This window comes from Salvelinus namaycush, chromosome 24, assembly GCF_016432855.1.
Source record: "Salvelinus namaycush isolate Seneca chromosome 24, SaNama_1.0, whole genome shotgun sequence".
Lineage (NCBI taxonomy): Eukaryota > Metazoa > Chordata > Actinopteri > Salmoniformes > Salmonidae > Salvelinus > Salvelinus namaycush.
In genome coordinates this window covers 19,711,767-19,724,724 of record NC_052330.1, presented here as the reverse complement: position 1 = coordinate 19,724,724, position 12,958 = coordinate 19,711,767, and the positions used below count along the sequence as shown (strand labels likewise).

Genomic DNA, 12,958 nt, shown 5'->3' with positions numbered 1-12,958 from the left:
GGATCCCCAAGAATTACCTCATCCATTTTGTATGATATGTTACAAATTTGTAAGATCCCAGAATGCATCTTTAAGAAGAATCCTGAGATGAGCACACAGAAAAGAGAATGTACATTCCACACCTGCTCATTTTGCCATTTGTCTGTTTTAGCGAGACAGCCTGTCACACAGAAACAGTTGTTGTGCCCTGCCCTATAACAGCACTTGTGGAATGTCATACAGCTGAATGACTGCTGTTGCTTACTTTGCCCAGCAGTCCCACGCAGCTTTCTCAGCTTTACGATGACTATATCTTCTGTATCAGAATAATGTATCATTTGATATGATGCTGTGGGTGTCGACCCCCTACCTGTAGGATGTTGCACTGCTGGATGGTGGTGTGCTGCAGCTGGCTGGCCTCCTGCTGCAGGCTCTGGGCTGTTCTGCAGATGGACAGGCTGGCCACTACCTCCTCCGGCAGCCGGAGAGCGCTCTGACACAGCTGCACCGCCTGCACCTGCTGCTTGAAGGCCTCCATCTCCACCAAAAGACGCTGGGTGGACAGGACGAACAGGAATGTTTAAAGGGAATAATGTATATATTTTGTAGTACAATGCTGTTCCAGTGTTCCTCAGTATCTGTCTCTAGTATGTGGGTGGTTACCTGTGTTGTGGGTTTTAATACCTGTCTGAGTGGGTGGTCAAGTCAGGTGGGTGGAAGCACACCATTGTGACAGATTATGGCAGTGATCTATCTCCATAAGTGTTTACCTGTCTGTGTGTGAGCTGCTCCCTAAGGCTGAGTCGTGCTAGGTCAGGAGAGGTGAGTGTGAGCTGGGCCTGGTCCAGAGAGTCATGCAGGGTCTTCACCTCAGCCTCCAGACGAACCATGTCCTGATGGGAGACACACAGGTAAGACAGTTCCATAGTTCCACACTATTTACTGAACCCCCCCCCCCCAAGAAAATGGGATTCTAACTAAATCTCACAATGCTATTAGTGATTATTAGAAACAGACTGCAATCTAGGGAGCTACTGCAGGGCAGTCAAGACATATTAAAAGATTACAGCAACCCAGGCCTATAGAGTCTGTAGTGCTGATGCAGTTCTGATGCAGTTAGCCTCATGTGCAAGCCTTCTAGGCTTACGGCTGGTGGATAGACTAGTGTAGGGACTGGTAATGACCACAAGATGGAAGTGTAGTGTCAATATACGCTCTAGTACCAGCCGCATTCTTAACTGCATTGTTTCTGTCATTTCCTGGATTCCTGTTTGCAACTGGTTTAACTGGGGCTTGCTGGTTTGTTGGACCCAGGAACGTACCCAGGTCTGAATCAAGGTACAACGCCAGAGTCCGGGCTTGTGTGATGTTGCCATTAACTTAATACAGTAAGTACCCACATACTATACTGAACAAAAATATAAAGGCAACATGTCAAGTGTTGGTCCCATGTTTCATGAGCTGAAATAAAAAATCCCAGAAATGTTCCATATGCACAAAAAGCCTATTTCTCTCAAATGTTGTGCACACATTTGTTTACATCCCTGTTAGTCAGTATTTCTCCTTTGCCAAGAAAATCCATCCACCTGATAGATGTGGCATATCAAGAAGCTGATTTAACAGCATGATCATTACACAGGTGCACCTTGTGTTGGGGACAATAAAAGGCCACTCTAAAATATGCAGTTTTGTCACACAACACAATGCCACAGATGTCTCAAGTTTTGAGGGAGCGTGCAATTGGCATGCTGGCTGCAGGAGCGTCCACCAGAACTGTTGCCAGAGAATTGGATGTTAATTTCTCTACCATAAGCTGCCTCCAACGTCATTTTAGAGAATTTGGCAGTACATCCAACCAACCTCACAACCGTAGACCACGTGTAAACACGCCAGCCCAGGACCTCCACATCCAGCTTTCACCCGCCGGGATCATCTGAGACCAGCCACCCGGACAGCTGATGAAACTGAGGAGTATTTCTGTCTGTAATGAAGCTCTTTCTGGGGAAAAACTCATTCTGATTGGGTGGGCCTGGCACCCGTTGAAATCGTTGAAATTGTTGCATTTGTGTTTATATTTTTGTTCAGTATAAGTTATCTTTTAATTACTTTCCTTGACTGTGATGGGACGCAGCATTAAAATCATGGGTAAGGACTGGCAGAATGTTGCACAACATAATGGTGTATAATTACAGGATAATCAGTGATGTAGTGGTAAAAAGAAAGAAATGGTGGGTAAACTCTGATCGCCGGTCGCGTTGAAAAAAGTATGCTCCCTATACTTTAAATTCATTTTTCCACAAAAGGTGGGTTAACTGATGGGCAAAAACTCTACACCACTGAGGCATGTTACCAGGTTGTAAAAAGTGGGTGCTATAAGGACAGATTTTGTTGGTAATAATGACAGGTACGTTGTGAGGTTATAAAAAGGTGACTGGGTGGTGTAAGTACAGGCTTTATTGTTTTTTGTGGATTTTGTCATGACTGTCCACGAGAATACAAATAGGTCAGATCAGGTTTGTAATGAATAACTTCACTCAGACCACTCTCACCCGCAGAGGGGAGAGGAAAGAACTACATGGGATTAACAACACACGTCTTGTCGTAAATCAAGGAAAGAAGATTCAGCCCTCCCTCTCCAATATTCACCAAAGGAATGTCCTTTGTTTCAAGATACTTTTTCCCACCGAAACTCTAACACGTTCAAAAGCGAATACTGGAACAATATTTCTAACATGGAACGTGGGGAATGGTCAGAGGCGATCTATAGAACACTAAGATTGAATCATACTACACCGGCTCCGACGCTCGTCTTATGTGGCAGGGCTTGCAAACTATTACAGACTACAAAGGGAAGCACAGCCGCAAGCTGCTCAGTGACACGAGCCTACCAGACGAGCTAAATCACTTCTATGCTCGCTTCGAGGCAAGCAACACTGAGGCATGCATGAGAGCATCAGCTGTTCTGGACGGTGGTGTGATCACGCTCTCCGTAGTCGACGTGAGTAATACCTTTAAACAGGTCAACATTCACAAGGCTGCGGGGCCAGACGGATTACCAGGACGTGTGCTCCGGGCATGTGCTGACCAACTGGCAGGTGTCTTCACTGACATTTTCAACATGCCCCCCCCCCCCTGTACTCCCTGTTCACCCACGACTGCATGGCCAGGCACGACTCCAACACCATCATTAAGTTTGCAGACGGCACAACAGTGGTAGGCCTGATCACCGACAACAACGAGACAGCCTATAGGGAGGAGGTCAGAGACCTGCCCGGGGGGTGCCAGAATAACAACCTATCCCTCAACATAACCAAGACTAAGGAGATGATTGTGGACTACAGGAAAAGGAGGACTGAGCACGCCCCCATTCTTATCGACGGGGCTGTAGTGGAGCAGGTTGAGAGCTACAAGTTCCTTGGTGTCCACATCAACAACAAACTAGAATGGTCCAAACACACCAAGACAGTCGTGAAGAGGGCACGACAAAGCCTATTTCCCCTCAGGAAGCTAAAGATTTGGCATGGGTCCTGAGATCCTCATAAGGTTCTACAGCTGCAACATCGAGAGCATCCTGACTGGTTGCATCACTGCATGGTACGGCAAATGCTCGGCCTCCGACCGCAAGGCACTACAGAGGGTAGTGCGTACGGCCCAGTACACACTGGGGCTAAGCTGCCTGCCATCCAGAACCTCTACACCAGGCGCTGTCAGAGGAAGGCCTTACAAATTGTCAAAGACCCCAGCCACCCCAGTCATAGACTGTTCTCTCTACTACCGCATGGCAAGCGGTTCCGGAGTGCCAAGTCTAGGACAAAAAGGCTTCTCAACAGTTTTTACCCTCAAGCCATAAGACTCCTGAACAGGTAATCAAATGGCTACCCGGACTATTTGCATTGTGTACCCCCCCCCCCCCCCCCCCCCCCCCCCAACCCCTCGTTTACGCTGCTACTCTCTGTTTATCATATATGCATAGTTACTTTAACCATACATTCATGTACATACTACCTCAATTGGCCCGACCAACCAGTGCTCCCGCACATTGGCTAACCGGGCTATCTGCATTGTGTCCCGCCACTCACCACCCGCCAACCCCTCTTTTACGCTACTGCTACTCTCTGTTCATCATATATGCATAGTCACTTTAACCATATCTATATGTACATACTACCTCAATCAGCCCAACTAACCGGTGTCTGTATGTAGCCTCACTACTTTTATAGCCTCGCTACTGTATATAGCCTCGCCACTGTTATTTTTCACTGTCTTTTTACTGTTGTTTTTATTTCTATACTTACCTATTGTTCACCTAATACCTTTTTTGCACTATTGGTTAAAGCCTGTAAGTAAGCATTTCACTGTAAGGTCTACAGGGGCTAGCTACTTCCGGTGCCGGCGCCGACAGAGATGGCCGCCTCGCTTCGCGTTCCTAGGAAACTATGCAGTATTTTGTTTTTTTACATGTTATTTCTTACATTGGTACCCCAGGTAATCTTAGGTTTTATTACATACAGTCGGGAGGAACTACTGGATATAAGAGCAACGTCAACTCACCATCATTACGACCAGGAATACGACTTTCCAGAAGCGGATCCTCTGTTATGCCCACCACCCAGGACAATGGATCGGATCCCAGCCGGCGAACCAAAACAACGACGCCGTAAAAGGGGCAGATGAAGCGGTCTTCTGGTCAGGCTCCGGAGACGGCACATCGCGCACCGCTCCCGAGCATACTACTCGCCAATGTCCAGTCTCTTGACAACAAGGTTGATGAAATCCGAGCAAGGGTAGCATTCCAGAGAGACATAAGAGACTGTAACAGTCTTTGCTTCACGGAAACATGGCTCACTCGAGACACGCTATCGGAGTCGGTACAGCCACCTGGTTTCTTCACGCATCGCGCCGACAGAAACAAGCATCTTTCTGGTAAGAAGAGGGGCGGGGGGGTATGCCTTATGATTAACGAGACGTGGTGTGATCATAACAACATACAGGAACTCAAGTCCTTCTGTTCACCTGACTTAGAATTCCTCATCATGAAGTGCTTTGAGAGACTAGTCAAGGACCATATCACCTCCACCCTACCTGACACCCTAGACTCACTCGAATTTGCTTACCGCCCCAATAGGTCCACAGACGACTCAATCGCAACCACACTGCACACTGCCCTAACCCATCTGGACAAGAGGAATACCTATGTGAGAATGCTGTTCATCGACTACAGCTCAGCATTTAACACCATAGTACCCTCCAAACTAGTCATCAAGCTGGGTCTCGACCCCGCCCTGTGCAACTGGACTTCCTGACGGGCCGCCCCCAGGTGGTGAGGGTAGGTAACAACATCTCCACCCCGCTGATCCTCAACACTGGGGCCCCACAAGGGTGCGTTCCGAGCCCTCTCCTGTACTCCTCCTGTACTTCACCCACGACTGCGTGGCCATGCACGCCTCCAACTCAATCATCAAGTTTGCAGACGACACTACAGTGGTAGGCTTGATTACCAACAAAACAAAGGAGATGATCGTAGACTTCAGGAAACAGCAGAGGGAGCACCCCCCTATCCACATCGACGGGACAGTAGTGGAGAGGGTAGTAAGTTTTAAGTTCCTCGGCGTACACATCACGGACAAACTGAATTGGTCCACCCACACAGACAGCGTGGTGAAGAAGGCGCAGCAGCGCCTCTTCAACCTCAGGAGGCTGAAGAAATTTGGCTTGTCACCAAAAGCACTCACAAACTTTAACAGATGCACAATCAAGCACATCCTGTCGGGCTGTATCACCGCCTGGTACGGCAACTGCTCCGCCCACAACCGTAAGGCTCTCTAGAGGGTAGTGAGGTCTGCACAACGCATCACTGAGGGAAAACTACCTGCCCTCCAGGACACCTACACCACCCGATGTCACAGGAAGGCCATAAAGATCATCAAGGACAACAACCACCCGAACCACTGCCTGTTCACCCCGCTATCATCCAGAAGGCGAGGTCAGTACAGGTGCATCAAAGCAGGGACCGAGAGACTGAAAAACAGCTTCTATCTCAAGGCCATCAGACTGTTAAACAGCCAGCACTAACATTGAGTGGCTGCTGCCAACATACTGACTCAACCCCAGCCACTTTAATAATGGAAAAATTGATGTAAAAAATGTATCACTAGCCACTTTAAACAATGCCACTTAATATAATGTTTACATACCCTACATTACTCATCTCATATGTATATACTGTACTCTATACCATCTACTGCATCTTGCCATCTTTATGTAATACATGTATCACTAGCCACTTTAAACAATGACACTTTTATATGTTTACATACCCTACATTACTCATCTCATATGTATATACTGTACTCGATACCATCTACTGCATCTTGCCTATGCCGTTCTGTACCATCACTCATTCATATATCTTTATGTACATATTCTTCATCCCTTTACACTTGTATGTATAAGGTAGTTGTTGTGAAATTGTTAGGTTAGATTACTCGTTGGTTATTACTGCATTGTCGGAACTAGAAGCACAAGCATTTTGCTACACTCGCATTAACATCTGTTAACCATGTGTATGTGACAAATAAAAATGTATTTGATTTGATTTACACCTGTTGTATTCGGCGCACGTGACAAATAAACTTTGATTTGATGTAATTTTGTTTGTTATTTTGTGATGTCATTAAAAATGTTATAAAGGAAATACTGTAACTTGGAAAGTATACCCATTACATGTACAAAGTTTCCATCCTCTGCATTATGCATGTTATATGGAAAATGATGAAAGTGTTTTTGTTAAGAGAGGGATGTGATTTGAGAAACTATAAGAAATACTTGTTTTACATAACTTTGTACAAGTGACAAGTCACGCCCCCGAGTGAGGTCAGAGAGCGTAGCCTGACGGAACCGCCCCTTTTGAACAAACTGTATAAAATGATGGGTTAAGAAATGAACATACTTGAACAGAAAAGCATGAAGCTGCAGCTACACATTTAAAGTGGTCTGAACTTTTAATCTCAACACGAGGTAGAGACAATAAACTCATCTCCCGGACAATCACTGGTACGGCTGATTAGCTGTCCTAAGTAAAGTATCTTCAAAAGCGAATTTAAGTAAGACCATCCTACTACTCTGCTCAAACCATAGTATTACGCTACTCTCATCACCCCACTGGGAACCATTGATCCGGGTGGCTAGCCTATCTTCAAAGAAGCATCCTCAGGAGCGAATGGAAGGAAAATAAACTCTGTAGTTCTGTTCAGGACTACACCACAAGTCACCGGATACCGGACAACTACAGAGATGAACAACAGTAGAAGACTTGTGGGAACCCTTTTGGACAGTCAGAGCCTTACAAGCGTGCCACGAAAAGGCCCAACCCCCTTTCCAAGGCGGCCCAGTTCCGAGAGAGATACACGGCGACCGAAGGAACTTCACGTAAATACATACATGATTTCTTACTCAAAGATGGTGGTGGTTCGTATGCAAAGTATATGATTACTGTTAGTGAGAGTAGTTTCTAAATGTACCAATCTTAATAAATGTCTCTGTCCCTCGCTCTCTCTCGCCCTTTCCATGTCTTTTGTAACAAGCAGCCATATTGTTGTCAGTCTGCTAGGGACCTGTTTTAACGTATTAAGTGTATATGTTATCCTGTGTTACCATTTAATTAGCTAGTAAATAAATAATTAAACCAATTTGTGTAGTACTGAATCATAAGTAAGGCTCGGGTTATTGCAGATGCAAGGAGGTTACGACTGTTCAGAATGATGATATGATACGAGGTTATGATTAATAAGTTGACTGTTTATAGATGTGATATGTAAAGACCTTTTAGAGTTTAATTCGGGAGATGGTAACTCTTTAAAGAACCGCTCTCGTGGTGCCCCAAATCCTAATGAGTTAATTCTTACATTATACATTTAATCAGGTAACAATTAAACATAGTTATTTGATTAGATAAATAACAGTCTTCAGATTAATGTTAAATTCAAGTCACAACAGTTTTAATAACAGGTGCGTTACCTTGGTTAAATAATGACAGGTGTGTTAGTTACCTTGGCGGCATCCTGCAGGCTCTGGAGGCGTGTCTTTGCGCTCTGCTGCAGCTCCTCGGTGCATCTGCTCAGTTGTTTCACCTGCTGGCTCCACCCCTCCGTCTGTAGCACCTCCCCCAGCTGCCCTTCCCTTTCCCCCATGGCCTCCAGATCACCATGGAGACCACGACACTCTCGCAGCACCGCCTATCACCATGGGAACACAGAGCGGTAGTGTAACGTCCTGACCAGAGTTCTTATGTGTTTTGCTTGTTTAGTGTTGGTCAGGACGTGAGCTGGGTGGGAATTCTATGTTGTGTGTCTAGTTCGTCTGTTTCTATGTTCAGCCTAATATGGTTCTCAATCAGAGACAGCTGTCAATCGTTGTCCCTGATTGAGAATCATATATAGGTGGCTTGTTTTGTGTTGGGGATTGTGGGTGGTTGTTTCCTGTCTCTGTGTTTGTGTTCTGCACCAGATAGGACTGTCTCGGCTTTCACGTTTATTATTTTGTTATTTGTTAATGTTCATCGTTTATTGTTTATTAAACATGTTGAACACTAACTGCGCTGCATTTTGGTCCTCTCCTTCATCCCAGGAAGAAAGCCGTTACAGAACCACCCACCAAACCCGGATCAAGCAGCGGGTTAACGGGCAACAGCGACAGCAGCAGTGGTTCAAGGAGGAATGGACATGGGAGGAGATTCTGGACGGAGAAGGACCCTGGGCAGAGCCAGAGGAGTGTCGCCGCCCCAAAGCGGAGCTGGAGGCATCTAAAGCGGAGAGGCGGCATTATGAGGCGCTAGCAAGGCAGAGCGGCTGGAAGCCCGAGAGGCTCACCCAAAAATTTCTTGGGGGGTTGCTAAAGGGTAGTGTGGCGAAGTCAGGTAGGAGACCTGCGCCAACTTCCCGGGCTTACCGTGGAGAGCGAGAGTACGGGCAGACACCGTGTTATGCAGTAGAGCACATGGTGTCTCCTGTACGTGTTCATAGCCCGGTGCGGGTTATTCCACCTCCCCGCACTAGCCGGGCTAGAGTGAGCATTGAGCCAAGTGCCATGAAGCCGGCTCAACATATCTGGCCTCCAGTACGTCTCCTCGGGCCGGTGTACATGGCACCAGCCTTACGCATGGTGTCCCCGGTGCGCCAACACAGCCCAGTGCGGGTTATTCCACCTCCCCGCACTGGACGGGCTACGGGGAGCATGCAACCAGGTAAGGTTGGGCAGGCTCAGTGCTCAAGGGAGCCAGTACGCCTGCACGGTCCGGTATATCCGGCGCCACCTTCCCGCCCCAGCTCAGTACCACCAGTGCCTACACTACGCACCAGGCTTCCAGTGCGTCTCCAGAGCCCGGTTCCTCCTCCACGCACTCTCTCTGTGGTGCGTGTCTCCAGCCCAGTACCTCCAGTTCCGGCACCACGCACCAAGCCTCCTGTGCGTCTCCAGAGCCCTGTACGCACTGTTCCTTCTCCCCGCACTCGCCCTGAGGTGCGTGCCCTCAGCCCGGTACCTCCAGTTCCAGTACCACGCACCAGGCCTATAGTGCGCCTCGAGAGTCCAGTGTGCCCTGTTCCTGTTCCCCGCACTAGCCTTGAGGTGCGTGTCTCCAGTCCGGTACCACCAGTTCCGGCACCACGCACCAGGCCTACTGTGCGCCTCAGCAGGTCAGAGTCGGTCGTCTGCTCAACGCCGCCTGCACTGCTCGTCTGTCCAGCGCCGTCTGAGCTGCCTGCCTGCCCAGCGCCGTCTGAACTGCCTGCACTGCTCGTCTGCTCAACGCCGCCTGCACTGCTCGTCTGCCCAGCGCCGTCTGAGCTGCCTGCACTGCCTGCCTGCCCAGCGCCGTCTGAGCCATCCGTCTGCCCAGCGCCGTCTGAGCCATCCGTCTGCCCAGCGCCGTCTGAGCCATCCGTCTGCCCAGCGCCATCTGAGCCATCCGTCTGCCCAGCGCCATCTGAGCCATCCGTCTGCCACGAGCCTTCAGAGCCGCCCGTCTGTCCCGAGCCATTAGAGCCGTCCGCCAGTCAGGAGCCGCTAGAGCCGTCCGTCAGTCAGGAGCTGCCAGAACCGCCAGCCAGTCAGGAGCTGCCAGAGCCGCCAGCCAGTCAGGAGCTGCCAGAGCCGCCAGCCAGTCAGGAGCTGCCAGAGCCGCCAGCCAGTCAGGAGCTGCCAGAGCCGCCAGCCAGTCAGGAGCTGCCAGAGCCGCCAGCCAGTCAGGAGCTGCCAGAGCCGCCAGCCAGTCAGGAGCTGCCAGAGCTGCCCTCCAGTCATGAGCTGCCCTCCAGTCATGAGCTGCCCTCCAGTCATGAGCTGCCCTCCAGTCATGAGCTGCCTTCCAGTCATGAGCTGCCCTCCAGTCATGAGCTGCCTTCCAGTCATGAGCTGCCCTACAGTCATGAGCTGCCTTCCAGTCATGAGCTGCCCTACAGTCATGAGCTGCCCTACAGTCTAGAGCTGCCCTACAGTCTAGAGCTGCCCTACAGTCTAGAGCTGCCCTACAGTCATGAGCTGCCCTACAGTCATGAGCTGCCCTACAGTCATGAGCTGCCACTCAGTCCGGAGCTGCCACTCAGTCCGGAGCTGCCACTCAGTCCGGAGCTGCCACTCAGTCCGGAGCTGCCACTCAGTCCGGAGCTGCCATTCAGTCCGGAGCTGCCATTCGTCCTGAGCTACCTCTCTGTCCTGAGCTACCTCTCTGTCCTGAGCTACCTCTCTGTCCTGAGCTACCTCTCTGTCCTGAGCTACCTCCTAAATCATGTGGGGGCCTTGGGGAGGATTCTTAGGCCAAGGTCGTGGGCGAGGGTCGCCACTCAAAGGACGCTAAGGAGGGGGACAAAGACAGTGGTGGAGTGGTGTCCTCGTCCACCGCCGGAGCCGCCACCGCGGACAGATGCCCACCCAGACCCTCCCCTTGAGTTTTAGGGGTGCGTTCGGAGTCCGCACCTCAGGGGGGGGGTACTGTAACGTCCTGACCAGAGTTCTTATGTGTTTTGCTTGTTTAGTGTTGGTCAGGACGTGAGCTGGGTGGGAATTCTATGTTGTGTGTCTAGTTCGTCTGTTTCTATGTTCAGCCTAATATGGTTCTCAATCAGAGACAGCTGTCAATCGTTGTCCCTGATTGAGAATCATATATAGGTGGCTTGTTTTGTGTTGGGGATTGTGGGTGGTTGTTTCCTGTCTCTGTGTTTGTGTTCTGCACCAGATAGGACTGTCTCGGCTTTCACGTTTATTATTTTGTTATTTGTTAATGTTCATCGTTTATTGTTTATTAAACATGTTGAACACTAACTGCGCTGCATTTTGGTCCTCTCCTTCATCCCAGGAAGAAAGCCGTTACAGGTAGAGATAGAAGGAGCGCTAAACAGACATCACTCAGGCTATGGACAACACTAAAGAACCTGACTGGCTGCCCTTTATGTCACTCAATAATGAGACACCCACCTGGTGGGTTCTGATTTGATCCTGAAGCTGAGAGGCGGAGCTCCAGATTATGTTGCCAGTGACCAGGGCCTCTGCTTTCTCAGCCCAGCCCAGGAGGAACTGCCTCATCCCCTTATACTCCTCCAGCTGCTGCTCTGCCTGCTCAGCACACAGGGTGGGACATGAGAAAGGAGAGGTGAGGAGAGAGGAGAGGAGAGGAGAGGAGAGGAGAGGAGAGGAGAGGAGAGGAGAGGAGAGGAGAGGAGAGGAGAGGAGAGGAGAGGAGAGGAGAGGAGGAGAGTGAGAGACATACTCCTCTGAATATCGTTGTCATCGCCATATACATTTTTTTATTTTATCGTTTAGCAGATGCTTTTTTCCAGAGTGATTTACAGGACCAATCAGGGTTAAGTGCCTTGCTCAATGGCACATCAACAGATTTTTCACCTAGTAGGCTCAGGATTCCAACCAGCAACCTTTTGGTTACTGGCTCAACACTCTTAACCGCAAGGCTACCTGCCACCCTATATGTTAGGAAGTCATGCTACCACAGCTTATTGCCTAATGGAAGAGTTAAGATTGATGACAGATATGGATTGACATCTGACCTTGTGTAGTTGGTTGGCCCGTTCCTGGGCCTGTTGTGTGGTGAGGCGCTGGACCTCAGCCAGTCTGGACAGGGCGTCTCCCAGCTGCTTACACAGTAGAGGGTTCTGGTCCCCAAACTCCTGTACTGCTACAACCAGCTCAGCCAGGGAGCGACCACAACCCTCACACTCTTCACACAGACACTAGAGGGAGAGAGAGGGAGAGAGGTAGAGGAAGAGGGGGAAGAGGATGGAGAGAGGGAGAGAGGTAGAGGAAGAGGGGGAAGAGGATGGGGAGAGGTAGATGAAGAGGGGGAAGAGGATGGAGAGAGGTAGAGGAAGAGGGGAAGAGAGGGAAGAGGTTGGAGAGAGGTAGAGGACGAGGGGGAAGAGGATGGAGAGAGGTAGAGGTAGAGGGGGAAGAGGATGGAGAGAGGTAGAGGTAGAGGAAGAGGGGGAAGAGGATGGAGAGAGGTAGAGGTAGAGGAAGAGGGGGAAGAGGATGGGGAGAGGTAGAGGTAGAGGAAGAGGGGGAAGAGGATGGAGAGAGGTAGAGGAAGAGGATGGAGAGAGGTAGAGGTAGAGGAAGAGGGGGAAGAGGATGCGGGAGGAGGTATAAGAATCCCATCTGGAATATTTCTCACAGAAGTGGGGCAGCTCTTGAAAGCAGGGGGGCAGCTCTTGTCATTCCAAGTCTTCACTAATAGCCCTATAGACCAATCATTAACCTCAATGTCTGAAAATGTATTGCCAGTTTAATGAGGGCTAATTACTTTGGTTTCCTCCTTGGCCTGCTCCAGGTCGGTAGCCTTCTCACTGATCTTCAGAGAGATGGTCTTCAACTTCCCCTCAATGTCCTGCAGTCTGGAACTAAAGTCCTCCTTCACATCTCTGGTCTGCTGCACCTCTCTCTCCCTCGACTGGACCTGGAACAGTCATGGCAG

At 49.5% G+C, this 12,958-nt stretch overlaps 1 protein-coding gene across 1 annotated transcript in view; it reads right to left on the bottom strand.

Annotated features, from left to right (window-relative positions):
• Positions 1–12,958, bottom strand: part of LOC120019321 (nesprin-1-like) — a 131,844-nt gene that overhangs the window by 827 nt on the left and 118,059 nt on the right. Inside the window, exons 84-89 of the mRNA XM_038962619.1 lie at positions 12,788–12,940; positions 12,036–12,218; positions 11,449–11,586; positions 8,028–8,213; positions 750–872; positions 350–532 (exon numbers count right to left, since the gene is read on the bottom strand). Coding sequence (XP_038818547.1) covers positions 350–532; positions 750–872; positions 8,028–8,213; positions 11,449–11,586; positions 12,036–12,218; positions 12,788–12,940 — 966 coding nt within the window. The remainder of the gene's footprint in view (positions 1–349; positions 533–749; positions 873–8,027; positions 8,214–11,448; positions 11,587–12,035; positions 12,219–12,787; positions 12,941–12,958) is intronic.